Consider the following 27,109-nt stretch of genomic DNA (forward strand, 5'->3'; position numbering starts at 1 on the left):
GTGTGGACTTTGCATTTTACTCAGTTTTTAAAAATAGTCAATAACAATGTACTTTGTGTGTAAATATATTAGCTACAATTATATTTGCATCTATCACAGCTGTAACGGTAATTTTGACAGTTTTCATTTCTCTCCTGGAATAAAACGGTAAAATAAAAGAACATTTCGGAAATATGAAATGAGACACAGGCCCAGAAAAGTTAATGATCTAGATTTAGTTAATTGTTTATCAGATGTCTGAGTTTGATATACAGGTTCACTGTTTCAAACACATCATTTGTTAATTATAGATTATACTCTGACATTTACACTGTCTGTCTCAGCTTGGTTCACTGACAAATGCAAAAGCCTCTGCATTTCAGCCATATGTCCATTTTCTGTTCCTAAATCAAGTCTGAGTCTGGCAGGGCATCCCTCAGCATTGATCACAGCATCCATAAAGTAGCCAGCGATGATCTTTGGATCATTGTTTGTTTTGTAAGCTTCAAGCCATATCATCTTTCTGGAAAACCCATCAATGCATCCACTGATTGCAATTCCAAATGGCTTAAGCTTGTCGTAGCCATCAATGTGCCAGACATAATTTAGACCACAGCTGTGGTAAACACGTCTTCGCAGTCTGTTTCTTGACCTCAGATCATCACCTTCACCATCCAATAACTTTAGCAATATTCTAACTGTTTCTCTGTCAGTCACAATTCCATGTAACCAACACTTTTGGTGTATCCATCTGTAACCGTGACACTGACCAGATGTTTCCAGTTGCTGTTCAATGAAGTTGGCCACCTCAGCCACATCGGTTTTATTCTTTCTACGCCAGAGCTGCTTCTTTCTTAAAATCCTTTTTAGGGTGCGTTTGCTTAGTTTAATCTCATGTGAATTAGCAAGCATTTGAAGTATTTCATCTGTTGTAAAGCCACGTTTAAAGTAGTCTTCAATGTACTCACAATCCATTTCTATGTCAAACAGAGGGTAACCTATGCAAAAGAGCTGCTTCTAACTGTTCTGGTTTTTATCTCATAATAATGACTTTTTATCTCATTATTATGACTTTTTATCTCATAATAATTACTTTTTATCTCATTATTATGACTTTTTATCTCATAATAATAACTTTTTATCTCATTATTATGACTTTTATCTCATAATTATGACTTTTTATCTCATAATTTCGACTTTATTATCTCATAGTTATGAGATATATATATATTTTTTTATCTCTTTTTTTTTTTGTGTGTGGCGGAAACGGGCTTCCACATATATTCCTAGTACATACGCGTACCGAAAAACAACGTTGACTTTTTAGACGTGGAGGCTGGTTTGACAGCAGCCATATTTCCGGTACCGGTGCGGTACCCTGCTGCCAACGTCTCGTTGTGTGCGTGATGACGTCAGGTCACGTGAACTCTTTACACGTCACTTTCTCGTGTTTTTGCAGTTGGCTCTGTCAGCGGAGCAGCGCTTGAACCGGAGTAACACGAAAGCAAAAAAGGCACCATGATGACCGACCGGGTGAGTTGGTTTAAAATTAAATACATCACCCCAAAATTACTGAAGCCTAACGTGTACTCTAAGGAAAAAAAGGTTATTTTTAGACACGTGAAGTGAGTTTGTGTGGCAGAATCAGAACTTGGTAAACAACCCGGAAGTGGAATAGAAGTATCTTATGACCACGTCGTTGTTCTGGATTTAAACTAATATGTGTAACAGGCACCGAGCAGCTAGAGCCACTCCATTATATAATTGTCAATAGCGTTATAGACTTGGATATATATATTGAAAAAAAAGTGTTTCTAAGGGCTGTGTTAGCTCCGATTTAAAAGCCTGAATGAATGATGGCAATGAAGGAAGTGCAGCTAAATTAAAGGGGAAGAAGAAGAGCAGTAAGATAAATGAAAGTACTGTTAAACTCTTAGTTAACTTCTTAACATCAGTTAAGTAGCTGAAGTTCAAATAAAGGGTTGTTTTCATGACTACACCATGCATCTGTTTACACCTACATTACATTGCATTTAGCTGACTCTTTTATCCAAAGCGACGTACAATAAGTGCCTTCAACCATGAGTACAAGGTCAGAACAACAAGAATCAAGATCGTACAATTTCTTCAAAAAAGCCAAACTACAAAGTGCTATCAGTAAGTGCCATTTAAGTGCTACTAAAGTGCTACTACGGTGCCACTTTTTTATTCAAGGTATAATCGAAAAATATGTGTTTTTAGTTTGCAGAGGAAGATGTAGAGACTTTCTGCTGTCCTGATGTCAATGGGGAGCTCATTCCACCATTGAGGAGCCAAGACAGCAAACATTTAAACTTTGTTGAGTGTTGAGCTCGCAGTGACGGTGCTACAAGCCGATTGGCTGAAGCCGAGCGGAGTGAACAAGCTGGTGTGTGAGGTTTGACCATGTCCTGGATTTCAATTGCATCCGATCTGTTCGCAGCACGGTACGCAAGTACCAATGTTTTGAAGCGGATGCGGCGACCACCGGTAACCAGCGAAGGGCGCGGAGTAGTGTGGGTGAATTTCGGGAGGTTAAAGACGAGTCGAGCTGCTGCATTCTGGATGAGCTGCAGAGGTCAGATGGCACTAGCAGGTAGACCTGCCAGGAGGGAGTTACAGTAGTCAAGGTGTGAGATGATCAGAGCCTGGACGAGAACCTGTGGCGCCTTCTGAGTGAGAAGAGGACGTATTCTCCTGATGTTGTACAGCATGAACCTACAGGAACGCGTTGTTGCGGTAATGTTGGCAGTCAGGGAGAGTTGACTGTCGAGTGTCACACCGAGATTCCTGGCAGTCAACACAGAGTTGTTAAAGGTAATAGTGAGGTCGTTGGTGGGAGAGCCTTTTCCTGAAAGGAAAAGTAGTTCAGTCTTGTCAGGGTGGTCAGGTGGTGTGCGGAGATCCACTGAGAGATGTCAGTCAGACAGGCAGAGATTCGTGCTGCTACCTGTGTTTCCGATTGGGGAAACGAGAGGATCAGTTGGGTGTCATCTGCATAGCTATGGTAGGAAAAGCCATGCGAGTGAATGACCGAGCAGAGAGAGTTTGTGTACAGAGAGAAGAGGAGAGAACCCAGGACGGAGCCTTGAGGGACCCCAGTAGTGAGAGGACAAGGTTCAGACACAGATCCTCTCCAAGTTACCTGGTAAGTGCAGCCGTTGAGGTAGGATGAGAAGAGGGAGAGCGCAGTGCCTGAGATACCAAGGTCCTTGAGGGAGGAAATAAGGACCTGGTGGTTCACTGTGTCAAAGGCAGCAGAAAGGCCTAGAAGGATAAGGACAGAGGAGAGAGAGGCTGCTCTAGCAGTGTGAAGTTGCTCAGAGACAGCAAGGTGGGCAGTCTCTGACGACACGCAGTTGTCAGTTTATTAGGTACACCTGATTAAGTCCTACCTTTTTATGGAAGATATTATGTCTGTATTAAATCATTTTTTCCTTCAGATTCAAATATTACTCAAATATTTAATTCAATATCACAGAAGGCTAATAAAGGCAGTGAATGTGTGTGTAAAAGATGCTGGAGCCAATCAATTCTCATTATTGTTTGCTTTAATAAAAAGAGAAGATGATTAACCATTATTAAAATAGGTGCAACTGCAATATTTTTTTGGTAAATTGACTAATTTGTGAATTATTTCAGTTCAGTTTTTGTTTAAACTAGTTTAGAGAGTTTGACAGAAATATAATCCTCACTCAATGTCCACCAGACAAACCACAACTCATCTTCCTCAGGTAATATAGTCGAGGATTGATGGTAGTAAGTTTACTTTTACCATCAACACTTATTAAAAGGTGGCGAATTTTTCCTTCAACTCGATACAGAAAACTTCTATGGAGGCCCGTTGTATTGGACTGCATTAGTTGTGGCTCAGTAATAAACTGGTAACTTATTAAACAATTGTTAAGTTTCATCCTTTTGTGTGTATTCAAAGCAACCGTTTTCCTTCCAGCATACGTTATAATGAGAGCCGCGCTTGTCTTTTAGATCCTTGGACTTTTCTGTGCCTTATTCACATTTTACATTTGAGCTGATTACGTGGAAACAATGCAAGGAATGTCCTTCACACAAGCGGCGGTGCACAGGAAAGACTGAAAGGAACGATTCAAGGGTCACGTTAGCACCAGGGAGTTAAAACATCGGCTGAATATTCGCCGCCATCCAGATTTCTATATTTTGCCGTCAGGGTGTGTGTCCGCTTTTAAGCCTGACAGGGAAACTACATGTAGAACAAAATACCGACTGCCTTCTGTTATTGTCACCACCACTTAATTACAGATTATTCTGGTGAACATAGTCGAAGGCTCTTCAGCTTTACAAGATTATATTCACGTTGTTATCGCTTGGTAATTCATGTTATTTGTAACGAGAGAGCAGGTTGACACTAAACCGTTCTTTGTGGGGTTTCTATGCTCATTAATTCAAACTGGTTGAAGTTTTCTATCTCGCAGACTGGGACAGACTTTCTGGTGGTCTTGTCGTCTCTTAGTCTTGCCGGATCAGGAGACCACAAACACTGTATCTACTTTAGTTAAGCTACTTTTACTTGCTCGATAACTGTTGAGGCCAAGTAAAGGCTTAATCTGAACCTTTTAGTACAGTTTTGTTCTCGTTGGCGGCACCTCTGGCGATGAGCCGTAACTGCAGGCGTGTTTGTGAGTCTCACGTCCCTGAGATCCAGTCAGTTGGCAGCCGGCCGCTTGGCCTCTTGGTTTTTACAATTGACTAAATCTGGAGTAGCAGCTTTAAATAATCCCTCATCATTCTAATGCTGAATCTATCTATACTACTTCCTCGATCCCTTTTTTCAGATAATGCAAGCGGCTCGATGCCCAACAGACGAACTCTCGTTGACCAACTGTGCCGTCATCAATGAGAAGGAGCTGCAGTTTGAACAGTAAGTGGGAGGATCGGTAACAATCTGCGGGTCCTACTAGTTCTGTCCCACACACTTAATAATTCTGTCTCTCTGCTTGGCCCCCGTCTCTGGACAGACATGTGACTGTGCGAAATTTAGCCCACACGTACGTGTTCACCTTAAAGAAGCATCCCAGCGTTAACCCCGGGACCATTGCCTTCAGCCTGCCGCAGGTACGTTTCTGTTGTTTTTTTGTGTTTTTGTTTTTTTTTTTGTTTTTTTTTAAGAGCAAAAATGTCGACCGCAATGATTGCTTTGTCACCTGTGCATCGCTGCTTAACAGTTTCCTGCAAGTTTCATCCAGAGGGATTGATTTCGTCACCAGTCGCTAACCGTTGTTCCTCAGTGCTTGATGTTCCTTACTGGGTCTGTATTTTCTGTCAAACTACATTTCTTAACAAAGCCCCGGTGAACACACAACGTCGGCATCTGTTTTTTTCTTCCTGCAAACTTTGTACTGTTTAAAAAGAAAATGGCGGTATGCGAGTTGATGCTCACTCAAGTCAAGATGTCCTCTGAGGCTCTTGGCACCGACCTCTTTGTTTGTCTCAATTTGTCTGTTACTGCTTTTCCCTCTTCTTTTCCCCCCGCCTGCTCTTCCTCCGTCTTTACGGCAGCTGCCACGGCACACAGGTACTACCGTAACCTCCCCGAGACCCTCGTATTTCACCACAGGAATTCATTCAATTCAATATTCTCCATTGTCATGTTTGACACGTCAAAGACAAAAAGGAACGAGTCGACTGACCCCTTAAAGATGTTTGAAGCGCTGATGTTTATGTATTTTAGTGTTGTGAAATACGACCGCGCTGCAGAGGAACGTTACACTGATGTCTGTGAAGCGTAGTGTGTAGCTGTCTTTTGTTCCAATAACTTAGCTCTTCTGGATAATGTCCTTATTGATAGTGAATGTGTCCTAATACAAAAGGAAATGATGACGAGTAGGAACTAAATCAATCGCTGTTCTTTTGTTTTTCTTCGCAGAGAAAATGGGCCGGCCTCTCAATCGGCCAAGAGGTCAAAGGTAAGAACCCATGTGTGAAGGAAAAATAATTGCAAATTTTCCAGATTTTTTTTCTTCTTCTTATCCTCAACAAATCCCACCAAAAGAGCGAAACCAACAACGATTTGATCTGACTAAAACGTGTCGTCTGTGTCTCCAACACCTGATATGTCTTGTTCCCCTCACGTTAAACACACGAGTCGGCATAGACGTAGTCACTGTTGCACTGGGGGACGTTTTCCCTCCATCAACACTCACTGTAGTTTATTTCGACTCAATCCCTTAAACACCGTCCTTCTGAAAGTTGTGGATTCATCCACTCCTGAAAATAATCCCTGACAGAAGCACCGTTTCTTCCTGCTCGAGTAACGTCTGCAAAAATTAACTATAGTGACTATATAACATATATATATATTTTTTATATAAAATAAAACTGTATATGTGTGACTTATTTCTTTTCACAAGTTACAAATGGATTCAGAGTAAAATGTCAAACTGGGTGGAAACATTTTGAGAAAAACTGAGCCATGATAAATTCATCTTTTTAATTTTTCAAGCTTTAGAATGAAAACAACAATCCATCGTGACGCCGTCATCTTTCTTGACATGGACTTGAAAAAGAAAACAGCAAAGCTCCATTTTTATTTTGATTATCTCCTTCTGTTTTAGAGCAACAGAATATCTGAACACAAGTGTATTTCCACGTATCGGGCGGAGCGTTTTGAGCGGGGTAATAACTGTGATATGAATATTGCAGCTGTGTAATTTTCCTAATTGCATGGCAGCGGTGGAAATATCCGCCCAACCTCAAGGAGAGCCATTAAACAGTTTTATTTCCATAATGAGGTGTTAGCAGCACTTTGAAGACATGCAGGCAATTTTGAATAGAGTCCTGAAAAAAACCGATGCCAGATCCAGGAACCGCCTTTTGTGTTGCTGATTTAGTTTCTCACATAAGTCGCTGTTCGATGCCTTCTAACAAAAGACGTTAATTGATTTGGTCTCTTGGAAGCTCACTAACTGTGTGTGTGTGTGTGTGTGTGTGTGTGCGTGTGCGTGTGTGTGTGTGTGTGTGCGCGCGTGTGTGCGTGCGTGCGTGTGTGCGCGCGCTCAGAAGGGATGGGGTTGACGCTTATTCACCGGTTTCTCTACGTCTTTGACTTTTAACAAATGGCGCCATCTACTGGCCGAAACCTGAGCATTGCATTTGTTTGGATGGATTAAAATGTGAGGACGAGAATGTTGCAATGAAACGCAGCAATACAAGTGGTTTTACTGCTTTAATTTATCCTTCTATAAAGCGTGTGTCATAAAAAAAAATGGTTCAATTTTAACCTGCAAGGAGACGCAGTGGGATTTGGAAAAATCATTGCGTCCCTAGGCTCCTTCGGAGAGCCACCTCTGACCAACAACAATTCCTAATCTTGAGCGGAAAATGAGACTGAAGCAGTTGTTGGATCACTTGCTGAGAAGAGAAGTGAGGAGTCTGCAGTCAAAGACGATATAAAACAAGTCAATTAAATCGATTTTTTTTAAAACATGGTGGGATCGGCAAGATTAATATAATAATAATATGATCTAATATTAATCTAATACGAGTAATCTAACCAGCATCGACCTCACCATTTCTGACCACCTGGCTATCACCCTGGACCACTGCTCTGGTCAATCACTATAATGATGCACTCTCCTTCACTCACTCCGCCCCCTGGTACACTGACCAACTTCGCCACCTCAAAGTGCAGGGCCGTCAACTGGAGCGTCTTACAAAGAAAACTGGACTCACGGTTCACCTTGATGCCTTCAAACTCCACCAACAACAATATAAAGATGCCCTCAACGCCGCCCGCTCCTCTCACTACTCCTCCATCATCCAATCTGGCTCCAACAACCCTAAAACGCTTTTCTCCACCATCAACAAACTCCTCAAGCCCATAGACACTATCTCCTCCTTCTTCACCACCAGCAAATGCAACTCATTTCTATCCTTCTTTAATGAGAAAATCATTACAATTCACAACCAGCTGGCTGCCTCCTCCCCCTCTACTACCTCACCCCCCAGCCCTCAACATGACCCTCCCCTAGTTCCAAGCCACTCACTCTCATCCTTCAGTTCAATCACTGAAATGGACCTCTCCTCCATAGTCTCCAGCATGAAGACCTCCACCTGTACCCTCGACCCTCTCCCCTCTTCCTTAGTCAAGGCCTGCCTCCCCTCACTCTCCCTTCTCATCACAAACATCATCAGCTCCTCACTGTCCTCTGGTCTCATACCCTCCCCACTAAAGCTTGCTGCTGTCACCCCTGTGTTGAAAAAACCTGGTCTTGACCCTGACGTCCCCAATAACTACCGGCCCATCCCTAACCTCCCCTACCTGTCCAAAGTCCTTGAGAGAGCTGTTGCATCACAACTCAAGTCCCACCTCAATCTCAACAATCTCTACGAACCCTTCCAATCCGGCTTCCATTCAAAACACAGCACAGAAACCGCCCTACTGAAAATCACAAACGATATACTTCTCTCTGCGGACTCTGGCTTCCTCACCATCCTCATCCTTCTTGACCTCAGTGCCGCCTTCGACACTATCAACCACTCCATCCTCCTCTCACGTCTCCAGCACTCCCTTGGTATAACTGGCACTGCCCTCTCCTGGTTCACCTCGTATCTCTCAGACCGACATCAATTCATTGCCATAAATAACTGCAAATCCTCCACCTCCCCAGTGGCCCACGGTGTCCCCCAAGGTTCCGTGCTTGGTCCCCTTCTCTTCATCATTTACATCCTCCCCCTTGGACAAATCATTCGTCGTCATGGTCTTGATTTCCATTGCTACGCTGACGACACCCAACTCTATTTCTCCTCTAAGACCATCACCTCAGTCACCCACTCCACTCTCACCTCCTGTCTCACTGATATAAAATCCTGGATGCAGCAGAATTTTCTTAAACTCAATTGCAATAAATCTGAAATGCTTATCATCGGCCCTAACTCCCTCACCCGCTCAGCCCAGACCTTCTCTCTGAACATTGATGGCTCCATCGTCACCCCCTCCACCCAGGTCCGCAATCTCGGCATCATTCTCGACCCCACCCTCTCTTTCCTACCCCACGCCAACCACATCACCAAAACTGCCTTCTTTCACCTCAGGAACATTGCTCGCCTCCGGCCCTCCTTGTCCTCTGCCACCACTGAAATTCTCATCCATGCCCTCATAGCATCTAGACTTGATTATTGCAACAGCATCCTCTACGGCTCCCCCAACAAAATCATCAACAAACTTCAGTATGTTCAGAACTCTGCCGCTCGACTGCTCACCTCTACCCGCCGCTATGACCACATCACCCCGGTCCTACGCAACCTCCACTGGCTCCCGGTCAAATACAGGATTGACTTTAAAATCTTACTCACCACTTACAAAGCCCTAAACAATCTGGCCCCTCCCTACCTTTCAGACCTCCTCCCCCTTCACGCCTCTACCCGTTGCCTCAGGTCTGCCAATTTGAACACTCTGAAGACCATCAAGACCAAGCGTCGGACCTGGGGTGACAGGGCCTTTTCAGCTGCTGCACCTCCCCTCTGGAACGCCCTTCCCATCCACATTCGTCAAGCTCCCACCCTATCGTCATTTAAGCAAGCCCTCAAAACACACCTCTTCAAACTCGCCTTCACCTGCTAACCCCTGCTCCCTACCCTCCACCTGTTAACCCCTGCTCCCTACCCTCCACCTGTTAACCCCTGCTCCCTACCCTTCACCTGCTATCCCCTGCTCTCTACCCTTCACCTGCTAACCCCTGCTCCCTACCCTTCACCTGCTATCCCCTGCTCTCTACCCTTCACCTGCTAACCCCTGCTCCTTACCCTCCACCTGTTAACCCCTGCTCCCTACCCTCCACCTGTTAACCCCTGCTCTCTACCCTTCACCTGTTAACCCCTGCTCCCTACCCTCCACCTGTTAACCCCTGCTCTCTACCCTTCACCTGTTAACCCCTGCTCCCTACCCTTCACCTGCTAACCCCTGCTCCCTACCCTTCACCTGCTAACCCCTGCTCTCTACCCTTCACCTGCTAACCCCTGCTCCCTACCCTTCACCTGCTAACCCCTGCTCCCTACCCTTCACCTGCTAACCCCTGCTCCCTACCCTCCACTGCAGGACTAATTCTGTTGCAGCTTCTCCAGTTTTTTTCTTATTTTATTTTTTGGGATTGTTTGTTTTGTTTCTATATTTTTTTGTTTTGTCTCTGTCAAGCGTCTTTGAGCATCTGGAAAAGCGCTGTATAAATTAAATGTAGTATTATTATTATAAGATGTCCTTGAGCAAACGGTCATAAATGTGCGCTCCAAATATTCGGCTGAGTCCAGAATAATGCGAGACTGACCGCATGAATGCCTGCCAGAGATAATAATCCAGAGCATGTTGTCTAATCGCTAAACCTCACCACCTGTTGTTGTTGTTGTTTACCTCTCTACAGTAACAAACTACAAGTTCGACAAATCCAAACAGTGCATCAGCACCATGACGGTGGAGATCGACTTCCTGCAGAAGAAGATCGTGGACAGCAACCCGTACGACTCCGACAACATGGCCACCGAGTTCCTGCAGCACTTCAACCACCAGGCCTTCTGCGTCGGCCAGCAGGTGCTTCAAGGGGTTAAATCACGGGTTTACAGGAGTGAAAGCACTTTGCATTAATGTTTCTTCATTTATTCAGGAATTTATTGCAATGATGTTTTATGCGACTACAACTTCGTTCCATATGTTTGTTTTTTCTGTCCTCATCTCTATTTTTTGTTTTTGTAGTTTGGGTTTAGTTTCTGTGATAAGCTGTTCGGCTTGGTGGTAAAAGAAATCGAGACCATGGACCCGAGCATCCTGAAGGGAGAACAATCCTCTGGCAAGAAACCCAAGGTACTTTATTATTATTATTATTATTATTATTATTATTATTATACGCAGCATGAAAGTCATTGATTTATTATTTTAATTTAAGATTATTTTAATTTATTTTTACACATGGTAGATAACGAATAAATATATATTTATAATAATTTATAAAAATATGTATTAACTGTATGACAATAATTCTCCTTTTATTTGTGTGCACACACGCACACACACACACACACACACACACACACACACACACACACACACACACACACACACACACATCCTTTCACACATTTTCAATCAGTCATTTAAATTAAACAAAGTGAAACCATGCGGAAAAATCTCAAAAGAACCTTTCAAATAATCTGTAGTAATCTACATTAATTGGTGATATATATTCAATCCGGTTTTCCCCAAATACAACTAAATTTGTCAAATTATAACCTAGAATCGAAAGTCAACATTTCCATTCTAAATGTTTTACATCAAACCAGTAGTCTACCGTAGGTGCCTAAAAATTGACATTTTGGAGTTCATTGATTTTAATAAACGCTACATTTGTCACCTTGATGGTTTCTTTCCTCAGATTCAGATCGGTTTGTTGCTGCCAGACAGCCAGGTGATTTTTGAGAAGTCTGAGTCCTCGTCCATGACTCTGATTGGTGAGTGTCAACAACAACAACAACAACAACAACAACAACCCGTTTCACCAGTTGGATAGATACGACTTCTGGTCTATTTTCCACCTCATAGCCGGCGCAAACGTTAAATAAAGCCGACATAAAAGTGCTTTTCAAGCGATTGTCCACTCAATCCACCAGGTGGCACACTTCCCTCATTTTGCTCGGTACGCTCATGATGATATATTCCACTTCTATAATTATTGCCATCATTTATTTAACCAAGGGTTCTTACAGTCATGTAAAACCTGGAAAAGTCATGGAATTGTAAATTGGTTAAATGGTCAAAAAAAAAGCAACATGCATGTGAAACGTTCCACATGCAAAAGACAAAACGGTTGTCGCAAACGATGTCCCAAAATGGTGATTTGTCGCCTTTTAACGGACTCATACATTGATATTAACACTCACACTAACATTTGTCATAAAGTGAGAGAATAGTTAATTTGTCAAGTATTTAATTCAAACGGGAGACTGTACAGAGAATGTAGTTATTTTGTGTAGACTATTTATTTATTTATTGAATTACCAGAAAACATGCTACATTGTTATCAACATCGAGATAGAAGGTTTTGATCACATCGCCCGGCCCGACTGGTCCCATACGAGTAGATAGAGGTGCTTCTCCTGTGACTAAAGTCTGTTTTTGGGTCTGCAGGGAAAGCCAAAACCAGAGAGTCTCGCCAGTCCATCATCAGCCCAGACTGGAATTTCGAGCGGATGGGCATCGGCGGCCTCGACAAGGAGTTTTCTGACATCTTCCGCAGAGCCTTCGCCTCGCGAGTCTTCCCTTCAGACATTGTGGAGCAGATGGGTGAGTCGCTTCTTTCATTCACCTTCTCAGACCGTCAATCAACTGTCGATTTTAATAAGACGTTTTCATCAATTACCGCACTAAGGAGTCTTCGCTAAACCCCTCAAAGTCTGAAGGTTGATGGCTGGAATGACCAGAAAACCCCACACAGTAGCACTTTCTATGACACCCGTGTCTATAATGCATTATAAACACACTTACAGTTTTTTATAATCTACTCATAGCAATGTATAATTATAGTTATAAGCACTCGTAAATATTCATAATCTTTTATCACAGGAATCATAATAATTAATTAATAAATTACTCTTCAGTAGTAAATAAAACATTTAGAGTAACTTTCTCATTGACTTCTATACAACCAGAGGGGTCACCCCTGGTGGTCTGTAGAGAGAATGCAGCTTCAACACATGAAGCATAGACTTCACTATTCAGACCGTGTATTATAATTCCCGTAGTTATAATACATTATGAAAATATCATAATGTATTATAACTACGGGAATTATAATACACTGATACCAAAAAAGTGAGTGAGCAAAAGTATTATTATACTTTTATTATTGTTGTAAAGCACTATAAATATGGATTAGTACTTCTAAATATAATTATACGGTGCTATATGCAGATTATAACATATCATAAGTACGGTTATATAACATTATATACATGGGTGTCGTAGAAAGTGCTCCCAAAAAAAAAACCCACAATGATGTTTTAAGAAACAACGTCATGTGCATCTTTCAGCATTCATCTGGTGGAAGGGATTAGTAATGGCTGGCAAAAAAAAAATAATCACTGTTTTCAGTTATTATATTTAGCTTGTGTTCAACCCCTTAAATCAACAATTTGACAAACGAGTAATTCCTGTGAGGAACGAATCGTCGACTGAATCTGAGATCCGAGAGATCGGGTCTTTTGTGTCACACACACACACACACACACACACACACACACACACACACACACACACACACTAATCCGTGCCCCCGGATCTCGTAGGCTTGTGAAAACCTGTTGCAAAAACAAAAGCAAACCCTCTGAGCTTGTCAAACGCACGCGTCACCTCGCTGGGGTCCAGCGGCGTGCGAGCTGACCTTTTCTAGCCGGCTGTGTGTGTGCGGCAGTCAGCCTTTTCTGCCGCGGCCAGCTGGCTGCCGTAATGAGATGCCGGGCCGCGATAGAGCGTCCCACTAAAGGTAAAAGCTGTAATTGGCAGGCGTGGGGACCCGCTGGAGCAGGTGCTGACAGTCGTGAAGCAAAAAGTCTGATGGTTTCACCTCGACTCCCCTTTGCTCCCCGAGAGGTGAAGCGGCACAGACGGACACTTCAGTGCTTTCTCTCCCAAACAACCACATGATGTTGTTTTTTCTGCGGCCTGGAGAAGCCCCGCCCCCTCCCTTATCTCCCATCCGACCCCCACCTGTCATCCCTCGGCCGGCCCAAATGGCAGCTCAGATGGTTATCACGGGCCTCTCAATTAGTCTGGGCTAAATGTCATTAAGCAGGTGCAAAAGGTCATTAAAAGACCGGCAGAGTAAACTGAGGATCCACACTTGATCTTTACGGAGAAGGAATAAAACAAACTAGTGAATGTCCACGTTGTGCTGCTTTGTAATTAATTCATGGGTGGTAATAATACGTTTTTAATAAGTAAGTAAGAGTTTTAAAAAAAAAAGTCTGAAACTTTACAACGGGATTGAAATAAAGAGACCTATTTAAAAAGATGATTTTTGTTTGAGAAAATGTAAATGCATCATGTAAGAAATACAAGCGTTTTGTGAGCGATGACGCTACTCGTTTCCATCGAGGTCCCAAATGTTCCTTCAGTCCATCCAACCATAAATATGACTGTACAAATACATACAATAATATGTTAGTATTTTACTTGATTTCAATGTGTTAAAATATTTTTATAATGAAATTGATGGAATTGTTAAAAACAACATCATAGATTACATTATTTATATATATGTTATTATTATTTTATAAAGAAAACAACAACAACAACATATATTTATATAAACAATAGTTTTCAACATTATATATATATATATATGTGTGTGTGTGTGTGTGTATATATATATATATATATATATATATATATATATATATATATATATATATATTTGTATTTAACACAAGCGTGTTGAAAAATAGTTTTCAACATTCAAAAACCTTTTTTATATATATATATATAAAAAATAGTTTTTGCAAATGCAGAACTTTTTTTTGTTACTTTTAATTTTTCTTTTTATATATATATATTTGAAAAAACTTTTTGAATGTTTTATATATATATATAATCAATGTTATTATTATTTTATTAAATAATTAATAATTGTATTGTTATACATACATATGTATGTATAACAATACAATTATTAGTTAATCAAATGAAACGCTGAAGGAGAACTTATAAAGAACAGAATTTCATTTTTGAACGCGGTTGGAGTCACGGTAAAAACTGGAATTAAAAATAATAAATAGGTATAATTAAAGCTCAACTAAAGGAATGCAAATACAGAACTCTTTTTATTTATATAATGCTCATAATGTTTCTATATTGAACTCTTTGATTTAACAATAATTCCTACAGTTAAAACATATTTTTACTGCAGCCGATAGTAAACCATTAAGGAAAAGAGGAATAAAAGGCTAAATGTGATTCTTCTCTCGAGTGTATGCTCTTCATAACTAGCAGCCTCATCCGTCTCTCCCGGTTGTGTGTGTCTCCAGGCTGTAAGCACGTGAAGGGCATCCTGCTGTTCGGGCCCCCCGGCTGCGGTAAGACGCTGATGGCGCGGCAGATCGGCAAGATGCTGAACGCCCGCGAGCCCAAGATCGTCAACGGCCCCGAGATCCTCAACAAGTACGTCGGCGAGTCCGAGGCCAACATCAGGAAGCTGTTTGCGGACGCAGAGGACGAGCAGAAGAGGGTGAGGGGAGGAGGCAGCTGCTCACACTTTCACTTTCAATATCTCCCATTAAAGGTCCCGGTCAGGGGTCGTTCTTTCCGAATGTGCAGGAACCACCGGGCTGCGGGGGTCAAAAATACAAAAAAAGAACTTGCGTTTTTCTTCGTTTGACCACTTTTAAAGTAAAGTTGAGCTTCGCTGCTCATCTTTATGGAAGCCCGTTTCCAACACAAAAAAAAAGAAGCTATTATTTGTTGAGCTAAAACGTTAACAGTTACGCTTGTATGTCGTTTGCATGGTTAGACCGGCGAGGGGATGAAGAGACTTGTGAAGACAGCGCAGATAGCAGGAAGGAGAGAAGCCAGCGTCACTGAAGCGCATGCGCACTTACTATCTCATAATTTCGACTTTATTATCTCATAATTATTTTTTTTTTTTTGTGGTGTAAACGGGCTTCCATACTCCTAGAGAAGACCGAGGAAAGAGAGAGTTATTTTCTGTCGGTTACGTTCTTAAGTAATAAATAAATAACCATCGAACACTCGACACCTCTGCTTTTCATTCGCTACATCCAACTTGCATCGCAGCAGTAAATTCAGTCGCAGAAAGAAAAAACCTTTTAGTTATTTATTTTTCAACGTGTTCTTTAGATTAAACACTGAACTGCGTTTATTACCCTGCGACACATTTTAGCGTCCTAAAAATGACCAGGAGCTTCTCAGCTTGGTCTTAAGTGAGCGTTCAAGAGGTGCAGAACTCTAGAAGAAGCAACGAGCCCACATGTTGATGAATGAGTCTTCATTACGACCTCCAGATCACGATACCTGCGACGCGTCGTCCATCAGATGAAAAGTCTCGTGAAGCGAAGATAAGCAGTTCATCTGTCTGAACAGAAGGAAAACTAATTTCTCCAGGAGTGGAGAGATCTGCCCTTTAGCCAGATGTAGCTGTAATAACTCTGGTGAAGTTCTGGTGTGTGTGAGTGTAAGTGTGTGTAAGTGTAAGTGTGTGTTTGTGTGTAGAGGGTTGTGCATTGAAACCCAGCAGTGATGGTCTGTTTGGATGGGAGACACTAGCGTCGAGCCTCACTCTTCACCACCTAATGAGGGGCTGGGCTGTCTTTGACCCTCTACACACACACACACACACACACACACACACACACACACACACACACACACACACACACACACACACACACACAGTGCGTAATAAGGACAGCTCCACACCTGCTTTAAATGCTACGGCTGAGACTGACGGGTCTGCAGATGGAGGGATAACCCCCCACCCTGCCACTCGCTCTTCTCTTTCTCCGTCTCTCAGTCGAGGGTCAGTGTCGGTTTTCGGGTCAGAATGAAAGTCTTTGTCATCTTTATGTCTCTGGAGGAAAATATTGACGTGATTTTTGTTTATTAATTAGAGGAAACAATTCATTACTTTGGGTCCAAGCTAAATCATCGTAAAAGGAATGAATTGTTTGGAGAGACGGTTCACGGTTTCCTCTGTTTCTCTCTCGCATGTGATCAATAACCAAACCTCTAAAATACTGTCATAACATTTTTTTTATTCAAAAGCCTAAAATCTTTTGAATTTCAATGCATTTTGTGGGGTGATATTCATATGAATCAAAATCTGTGGTTGTAATTTAATAACTTGACAAGACCCTAATTAATTCAGTTCTAGCTGTTTTATTTATTTATTTGCAATTTCAATAATTTTATTTAAAGTTTTTACAAGTTACACATTATCTCACATTACTAGACAACAAAAAACAACAACAAATGAGTCAAATAAAAAAATACATAAGCGCATAACAACGAACAATCAGACAAGGACAGAAAAACACAGACATAAATCATCATCCTCCATATTGAACCTACTATAACAATTGTATTTATCTCATTCTTACCACCTTAGTTATTTTATTTGCACTTCTAAAAGCTTAGTTTAGGAATACGTACAAATATATCTGTTTTCTACGAATAGATAACAAATGCATTTTTATGTATATATTTTCTATTGTAAAATGTTTAATTTTATCTCTGGACTTTCTTACTGTTACGCAACAAAACACAAATTCCTTTTTACATGCAAAACTACAACTTTCTGTTTCTGAAAATGTAAAATACAATTTCTACAGAGACTAATTCATCACAATTTCAGACTAAACGACTGAGTCCTTTTTTAATTTGATGCCCAAATAACTTTGGGAAACACTGGAAGTGCACAAGAAATGCATGTCGATATTGTGATTTGAGTAAAAAAACATATTTCCTTTATGCCCCTCTGCACAGCTCGGCGCGAACAGCGGCCTTCACATCATCATATTTGACGAGATTGACGCGATCTGCAAGCAGCGCGGCAGCATGGCCGGCAGCACGGGCGTGCACGACACCGTGGTCAACCAGCTGCTGTCCAAGATCGACGGCGTGGAGCAGCTCAACAACATCCTGGTCATAGGTGCTCGCACAAACGCACACGAACGCACACAAGCGCCGCCGAACGTCTGTACACTCTCCGCTCACAACGTCTTCGTTTCCCCTCAGGTATGACCAACCGGCCGGACCTGATCGACGACGCCCTGCTGAGGCCGGGGAGACTGGAGGTGAAGATGGAGATCGGTGAGGATCAGGGGTTTCACTCTGACGGTGGACATTTCAAAAAAAGCAATTTAGTTCGCGGTGAGTTTGAGGTAACGCTTCGGGTTCCCTCTCCTGCCTCCAGGGTTGCCGGACGAAAGGGGCCGCGTCCAAATCCTCCACATACACACAGCCAAGATGCGCCAGTACGAGCTGCTGACCCCCGACGTGGACATCAAGGAGCTGGCGGTGGAGACGAAGAACTACAGCGGCGCCGAGCTGGAGGGCCTGGTCAGGGCCGCGCAGTCCACCGCCATGAACCGGCACATCAAGGTGCTTATCTGGTGGGAGAAGAGGAGTTCTTTAGTGTGCTTCAGGTCGGAAAATATCAGCAATGAGTCTTTAGCGGCGCCGGGTTCGAATCCGATCTGCGGCCCTTGGCTTTCCTGTCTTTCTCCAGCTGCACTAACCAAAGAATAATCTTTTAAAGATAAAATATATCATAAAATGCCAATATATTCAAATTGTACATATTTAGTCAGAACAGTCTAAAACGCAAAGATATTGAAACAACGAATATGAAACAGAAAAATACCCACCTTCACATTTGAGAAACCACATTATGACTACGAGTTGTGTTAAATGCATTTCAAAAAACACTTTGAGACTAGAGATTCAATTTTGTTTCTGGGTTTTAGGCAGGCAAGATAAGCCAGAAGTGTCTTAAAGCGGCATTCTCCTCTGGTTGTATAGAAGTCTATGTAAGTGACTCTACTTCTCTCTTGATTTATTCCCTCAGTAAACATTGTAAACATGAGTTTATGACTCAATCTCTAGTTTCAAGTCTTCTTCAATACAGCATGATGCTCATTTAGTAAATTGTGGTAAAATCTTCTTATCTATAACTTATATCAAAGGTGCAGGCCACATACCTGACACGTATGGCAAAGTTTTATTATTATTGCCAGTTCAAGTATCCACCAAGGTGAGGAATGATAGAAGAGCTCAGGTGTGTGAGTGTATTTATATATTTATATGTGTATTTATATGCCCTCACTGGAGTGTTTTATCAGGTGCATATGCTCAAATCTACACAGCTCAGTAGGACACACAGATAAGGTGAAGTTCTCATCTGTTAAGTGTTACACACACACACACACACACACACACCGGCAGCAGCAGATATTGGAGGGTGATGATAAACGACAGACAAGGGCCTTACACATGTCTGATGGCTGTGACGTTTCTGTTCACTCCTCTAAACACTTCTTCTTCCCTCCTCCTCCTCCTCCTCCTCCTCTTCGTCTGACCTTTCTGCTCTGAGGGAGAACATTGTCTGCTGACACATTGTGCAATCTAAATGTGCAATACTTCATGTAATGGGTTTCATTAACGGGCGGTGTGGGGGGCATGGAGTTCATCGGGGAACGAAAGCAGCTCGTCACCCGCTCGTCGCTCACCTGGTGTGTGTGTGTGTGTGTGTGTGTGTGTGTGTGTGTGTGTGTGTGTGTGTGTGTGTGTGTGTGTGTGTTTTTGTTTGTTTCAGGCCAGCAACACGGTGGAGGTAAACGTCGAGACGGCAGAGAAGCTGCAGGTCAGCAGACTGGACTTCATGAGCTCCCTGAACAACGACATCAAACCTGTGAGTGTCACTCTTTGTGTCTCCTTCTGTTTCTGTGTCAAATATGTTTTAATTTAAAATAAAGTGGAACACAGAACACGTGACATTGAAGCTAGGGGAATGAAATTCTCTTTAAGTCCCGACAGCAATAAAAACATTTTTTTATCACTTTGTGACCTTTTGTCTGTATATAAATAAACCGTATTATTATTATTATTATTATTATTATTATTATTATTATTATTATTATTATTATTATCTGAATCTGGTATTTGCGGCTGATTGCCTGGCCAATCATTTCATTTGCCCCAAGTGACCTGCGAATTTTGTAGCTGCTCATTGGAAAAGGTTGGCAACACTGTGCTAGGTTTTTATTACACTATTAATAAAAACCTAGTTTCCCAAGATCATCAGCCTCATCTTTACGTTTATTCACATTAAAAGACGGGGAAACAAATCCACACTCAAACAAAAACTCTCCAAACTAAGCTCCCTCTCCTCCCGTCCAGGCGTTCGGCACCAACCAGGAGGATTACGCCAGCTACATCATGAACGGCATCATCCGGTGGGGCGACCCGGTGTCGGCGGTGCTGGAGGACGGGGAGCTGCTGGTGCAGCAGACGAAGAACAGCGAGCGCACGCCGCTGGTGTCCGTGCTGCTGGAGGGTTCGTGCAAAACAGTCGCCATGTAAACGGTTAAAGGCACGATTTAAAAACGGCTCGTGGGTGATCGATCCTCTCCCTCAGGTCCACCCAACAGCGGGAAAACGGCGCTGGCCGCGAAGATCTCGGAAGACTCCCAGTTCCCGTTCATCAAGATCTGCTCCCCCGACAAGATGATCGGACACTCGGAGATCGCCAAATGCCAAGCAATCAAAAAGGTAACGCTCACTTCACGGTCTTAAAGGTAGAACGTTTTGAATTATACAACATTTTACTTGGAATTCATTGGGATTTAAGTTGGGATTCAGGCGGCTAGTTTTCGTTAGAGTATAATCAGCTTAAACTAAGAATCGTTACAAACCGTCGCCTACAAAGGGAGCAGGTCCTCCATGTTTTCTACAGCAGCCCAGAAGGGACAAACCAAACTCCGACTCTGGAGACGCCTTAGTAGTTAGCGGAAATGTATTCAGTCGGTTGCAATCTGCAACCTCACCACTAGAGGCCCCAACATGAGGCTCATGGGAATGTAAATCCTACACACTGGGGTCTCCGTTTCGGTCCCTTTAGCGGCACCTAAACGATAATTGCAGGTGTGTGTTTTTGGATCTTGCGTCCCAGAGATCGCTCGTGTTGTATTACCTGTAATTACTCAAGAAATATGGGAGACTTTTGTTTATTGAAAACCACAATAACACAATTATTTTGAGTGTTTTCAGGTCTTGCTTAATAAAGCTGTGTGCCTGTTTCTGCTGCTCTGACCCCGTTGTGTATTTCTATTCCCTGCGATAGATATTTGAAGACGCCTACAAGTCCCAGCTGAGCTGCATTGTCGTGGACGACATCGAGCGTTTGTTAGGTGAGCTTGACGGCAATAATAAGGCATCTTTACTTGGATGGGCATTACATTGAAGTCGCTAATAGAGAACAATCCCTCTCTCCAGACTACGTCCCCATTGGCCCTCGTTTCTCTAACCTGGTGTTGCAAGCTCTGCTGGTGCTGCTGAAGAAACCTCCTCCAAAGGTAACGAGCGCTTCGTCTTCGTCGAGGTATTTATTTGCAGAAAGCTCCGCGTGCGGCTGCTAGTCCCGTGGTGGCAGAAAGAGGGCAGCAGATCTCACGGATGCCAGCGAACAAGTCTGTGAGGAATTGTTGGAGGTCTCTGGCTGTGGCCGGCATGTGTGTGTGAGCGACTGTGTGTGTGTGTGAGTGTGAGTGTATGGTTATTAACGAGTGTTTTGGTCCTGGCCCCGTTGTGCTCGCAGTGAATGGTGGTGGTAGGGACCCATTTCTCATGGTTTTTTTTGGTTGTAGTGTGTGTCTGTTGTTGACGGGTTTGTGAATGAGAGCACAGCCCCGCTATATGGCTGCATGTGCATGAGAAGTGGTCGCGGGGCCTGGCGCTGAATGCCTGGCTGCAGCGCTCCTCCGGGGTTGCAAAGCGCTGGGCCCAGCGGGGCGCCTGGGGCCGGGGGAGGCCGGGGGGACCGGCAGGAGAAAGGGCTCTGTGAGAGAGCCAGGACCTGGCAGCGCCGCCGCCTGTGTGGCACCTCATCTGCATGCAGCGTCGCAACCCCCGACGCCATGGGGGGGCAAGCCGGCAGCCATAATCCCCCTGTCTGCTCGCCGCTCCTCCTGGTCCTCCTCCAACTTGTCGGCTTAGCGGAGCTACATTTCTTTCGCTTCTCGTCTTTCTCCTCATCTGTTGTCTTCTGTTGTTGCCGTGCTCTGTTCTGTTTGTCCCGTTAGTTTCTGTGCTCTCGCCGTGACTTAAAGCCCCCCGCGCACCGTCCAAAACCCCAAAGTCGCACAGTCGTGGGAGAAATGCGGCAAAGCGGGCGCGTCACGTCCCCACCGGCCGACGCGACAAAATCTTCTATCGGGCTATCGGTCATTCCATATCTCGAAAACAATATACATCACTATGTACCATGTTCTCTGCTCGTATGAAATCACCACATGGTTTTGTATCCTCGAGCGTCAATCAAATATCTGACAAAGAAGAGTTTTCTCCATTTAATTAAGAACTTTATTTCCAAATGATCAGTATGTGCTTGATTCATGATAAAAGACTCCATGATGAAAGAAAAAAACTCATGACGGCGTCATGAATTTAGGACCAAATTCTCACGGTGTGACGGCTGCAACTAATCGTAATGGAAGCTGAAATAATACGGGAAACATTTGGAGAACATTGGAAGCATTTTTGGAGTAAAGGAAGAAAGAAACAACACTATCGCTAAAGACTTGTAGTTTTTATTCAACCCATTTCAGACAGCAGGATGGGCGACTATCTGGCAGGATGGGCATCTATCTTGCAGGATGGGCATCTATCTTGCAGGTGCACAAAAGAGTCCACAATCCAAATGCTGATAAGAGGAAAGCAGCTAAAGAATATGAACAAATGAAGGGTTTAATATTTAAAAAAAGATGTAAAATCTGAGGTCACGTCTGCTTCTCTTTCAGGGCCGTAAGCTACTGATCATCGGCACCACAAGTCGTAAAGACGTCCTCCAGGAAATGGAGATGTTGGATGCTTTCAGCACCACCATCCACATTCCCAACATCTCAAGGGGAGAGCAGCTGGTTGAGGCCCTGGAGGTAACGGACACACACACACACACACACACACACACACACACACACACACACACACACACACACACACACACACACATATACACACACACACACACACACATACACACACACTTGACATTCACTCCGTCAGCCACGGTGTAGAACATGCCTTAATGTAATACTTCTATGTGGACACGCTGTCGGCTGATATCTCCCAGTGTGAATAATAATCTCTCTCCTGTCTCCGGCTTGCACCTGCAGCTGCTCGGCAGCTTCCAGGATGTGGAGCGGGCCGGCATCGCTAAAGCTGTGAAGGGCAAGAATCTGTGGATCGGCATCAAGAAGCTGCTCATGCTGATTGAAATGGCCGTGCAGGTGAGGAAGAGCCGCACTGTACTGACCACTTTGGCCCAGACTGAGATATTTAGGGTTTTTGGTGATACCCTCGCTTTTCTTCTCGCACCTCCTTGCCTCACAGATGTGCTAGCCTCTGCTTTCCAACATCAATAATCAATAATATGCACATCCGTACTGTAATGCTGGTGCAGCTCCATGTGCCGTGTCTTTTTACATTTTCTTTCTTTCATTCTGAAATGCAAATAGTTTTTGACCTCGAGCAGCCTCTCCCTCCTCTTCATCGACACATCTGGCCTTCATTCTCAATAGTCAACAACTGTCTCCGCCACACACACACAAGAAAACTGTCATCTATTAGCTGGAATGAAAAATAAATAAAAAGCCAGCGTGGCTTCCTGATGATTTGTGGAGCAGGAGGATCCAGCTCGTCCCCGGACCCACCGGTTCGGAGCAGGAGGCGTCCCAGAGTTCACGCTCACATGTTCTGAATCAGAGGGAAGCGACTCATACCAACAGTCACGTGACACCTACAGGTTTTTGGGGCACCTACAATTTAGAACAAAATCAATAAAGATCAGTCGTCCAACACGTACGGCAGGTAAAAAAAAAAAAAAAAAAACCTGCACATTAAACTGTCCAACTGTGGGGGGAAAAATATAGAAACTTAGACCACCAACTCGCTGCGGATTCTTGGCGTCCGTTCAACTCGTCAGTGGTATGAATGGAGATGAGTCGAGAAGGTAAAAAGGCCACGCACCTTTTTTAAAGTAGTCTTTCGGGGGTTTTGTGGTTTGGCCGAGGAGACGCTGTTGACATTTATGTAGTTATTTCTGTTTGCCGTGTACTTGTGAACTCTCAAAGCACTCGGCTTCTAATCAATGCATTAGTTATGTAGAAAGATCCAACTTTTTAAACTTGTTTACATCATGGGTTTAACTTTATTTCATTAAGCTATCTTCAAATTTAAGTGACTCAATTTACCCCCTATATAAATAAGTTTTATTCTTGATTAATAAGCTTGACTATGCATTTCATGATTGTTTACTCATGCTTAACTAAAGCTAAATAGCGTGTAGTTATTGTGCTACCAACGTGTTTTTAATTCATGTGATTATTTATTTCGGTTAAAACTCGGATTTCCTTTTTTTTGCTGTAGTTTTGCTGAACTCTGATTAAATTAATACTCGTTGGTATAACACAAGTGATTTGAATTGTAGTCAACAGGACAAAAAATATTTTTTACTGAATTCTTAAAGATTCCTTTTTGCTTGAAAGGGCGTTTGATTTGTTTGGATTCAACCAAACGCAAACAAAGCACGTCCCCTCAAACAATGAGCATCTTTCTCATCTCGGGATGAATTACATGGGCATGTTAGCTGTTAGCATGTAAGCATGGTCCTAATTGTACATTTGGGGCCATAGTCCGGTTTGGATAAAAAGGGACGGAGCTACACTGTGTGTGTGTGTGTGTGTGTGTGGGTGTGTGGGTGTGTATTGTTTCCAAAGCCAGTGCAGACACCTAAATCTGACAGTTGGCTGGCGTTAATTTCTCCCCCTGACTGTGTCTGTGGTATGTTAAAGATGCGTACCGCCTGTTTGTGGAGGCTGAATGCGGTGTAATTGCTGTGGCACACACACACACACACACACACACACACACACACACACACACACACTAGCCTGAAGAAGTATGAATCTGTGTTTGCCGAGACATGCTGCACACACTGACTGCTCTCATGTCTTTACTCTAGTAGCTACAGGCTATTCCAGACACATTGTAATTTATTGCATTGGTTGCCATTCATTTTACTTCCTCCCCTCTTCTGTAATCCGTGTGTGTGTGTGTGTGTGTGTGTGTGTGTGTGTGTGTGTGTGTGTGTGTGTATGTGTGTACTGAAGCGTGAACTCCAGGACCCGCCACTGCTTTCATGTTTCAACACCTTGCTTCTGAATTTTTGTTTCAAACGAGATGCTTAGACCGAAAGAAAAGAAGACCTGTCGGTGCATATAATGTAATCAAAGTACATTAACTAAGAAGTATTCTGTCTGTTTGTGTGTTATTTCCTTCAGATGGAACCGGGCTACAGAGTTAGCAAGTTCCTGAGTCTACTGAAGGAACAAGGAGCGTAAGTATTCCTTTCCTGCAGCGACACTGAACTCTCCAACCGCGGACTCGTCTCCTCACCTTCAAGTGTAGTTTACATTTTTATCGTTGCTTAATAATGTGATTAATAATAGATATTTTTGTCTTTTTCTTCCCTCTGCAGACTGGGTTCCGATAAGTTTCTCTAGACTCGGTGGAGCCACGTAGTGAAACAGACGGTAAGACCACTTCCTGTCCGGGGTTGAAGGACACTGAACTGTATATATGTGTTTATTATTATTATTATTATTATTATTATTATTATTATTATTATACACAAGTCGTGTGGAGCAGAGGTCCGACCAGAGAGGGCTGAAGGCCGACTGTGAGCCTCATTGAAATAGAAGTAGAGCCATCGTCTATCGAACAATTAACTCTGCTGTTACCGCTCACCTTGTGGGTTATTGTATTCAACATTAATTTAAACCAAACATTTTGCATCAATCTAACATTTTGTAATGCAGATTCCACTATTTTATGTTGTTGTCTTAGCATTTTCTGCTTCAAAGTAGTTGTATTTTTCTCCCACAAAATTTCTATCGCCACAATTTTGTTTGAGAGGAACAGTTTGACATTTTAGGAGAGTGTTGGAGCTTAGCCACAAGTTAGCTTAGCTATGCTTAGCCACAAGTTAGCTTAGCTATGCTTAGCCACAAGTTAGCTTATCCACAAGTTAGCATAGCTTTGCTTAGCCACAAGTTAGCTTAGCTATGCTTAGCCACAAGTTAGCTTAGCTATGCTTAGTCACAGGTTAGCTTAGCTATGCTTAGTCACAGTTAGCTTTGCTATGCTTAGCCACAAGTTAGCTTAGCTAAGTTTAGCCAGCACACTAACGGCTCAGTCTAAATGTTTTTTTTTCATGCGGTTAATTTACACGTCAACTGTTGTTTTTGTTGAGTACTTTCATACAGAACGCTAAAGATTACTCAGCGGAAAAAAATCTTGGGAACGAGGTTGATTTTTATTTCTTTTTTGGCTTTTTGCATCAAATATAAAAGGCGTTGTGCGGAATGGGCGTCATCAAAACGTACACTATATTATACAACAACACAAGACCAGATCCCCTCCCTCTGTTCTTCCCTTTCACAATAAAAAACGTTGTGCAACTGTTTACAAGACAAATTATTCAGTTTTTATTTTATAGGAAAACTTAATTAAATATCTTACACCAGTCTAGACAAGCGTTTACCTGAACCTTTTTACCGTCTGTAAATGAGAGCTGCTTCTCATTTGACTTATCTGGTTAAATGAAGGGAGAGTGAAAGTGAGCTCTGGGGCGTGAGGGGGTTTCACGAAACAGGATTAGAAAGTCCTTCAGATAACCGTGACACTTGTCCTACATCCGCATGTTGAGAATGGCAAAGTTCCAGAAGGCCGCCCTCCTCTTCTTCTTCTTCTTCTTCTTCTTTTTTTAAAGTTATCTGGCTAATCCTGCTCAGTGAGGGGCCGGGGTGACGACGAGCAACAAAAACAACAAAACTCTGAGCAACTTTTTCAGCTCTCAGCCGGAGCTTTTGCTTCTCCTCATCTTCTCATCTCCGCCCTTAAGCGCGCTATCGTCAGCGAGCGGCGCCTAAAAATAGGTCGACTACACAACACAGGTGCTCTCTTGTGGCGGCATGTCTCTCTCTCTCTCTCTCTCACTTTTATTTGTCTCTGATCACTCCTCAGTTGCGGAGGAACGGAAGCTGGAGAGAAGCTGGCAGGAGGAGGAGACGAGTTCCCATCCTCCCTCTGCATCCTCTCCCTCACCTCCCCGAAGCTCCGTGCACTGCAGCGTTTCTGCAGCAGCAACCAACCAGGCGAACCTCCTCCTCTTCCGCACTGTGTGAACATGTAACACACACACACACGAGCAGTGTTTGTGGTTTCTGTGTATATTGCATTTTGCAGAAGACTAGTGCTGTAATCTCCATGTGATGCCCCAAGCGTGTCTTTGGGATTTATAAA

General features: G+C 43.0%; 1 protein-coding gene across 1 annotated transcript; it reads left to right on the plus strand.

Annotated features, from left to right (window-relative positions):
* The first annotated feature begins 1,467 nt into the window (after positions 1-1,467).
* On the plus strand, positions 1,468-27,069 carry LOC306732999 (vesicle-fusing ATPase-like). The gene is made up of 22 exons (XM_079214181.1): positions 1,468-1,512; positions 4,809-4,894; positions 4,992-5,088; positions 5,900-5,939; positions 10,389-10,555; positions 10,718-10,825; positions 11,394-11,469; positions 12,146-12,301; positions 15,040-15,239; positions 17,513-17,678; positions 17,765-17,839; positions 17,943-18,130; positions 19,344-19,439; positions 19,928-20,084; positions 20,166-20,299; positions 20,871-20,937; positions 21,023-21,102; positions 22,546-22,680; positions 22,921-23,034; positions 25,087-25,142; positions 25,284-25,338; positions 26,831-27,069. The coding sequence occupies exons 1-21, from the start codon at positions 1,498-1,500 to the stop codon at positions 25,306-25,308; spliced, it is 2,238 nt and encodes a 745-aa protein (XP_079070307.1). The 5' UTR covers positions 1,468-1,497; the 3' UTR covers positions 25,309-25,338; positions 26,831-27,069.
* The last annotated feature ends 40 nt before the right edge of the window (positions 27,070-27,109 follow it).

Source organism: Taurulus bubalis (assembly GCF_910589615.1).
Source record: "Taurulus bubalis genome assembly, chromosome: 2".
Taxonomy (NCBI): domain Eukaryota; kingdom Metazoa; phylum Chordata; class Actinopteri; order Perciformes; family Cottidae; genus Taurulus; species Taurulus bubalis.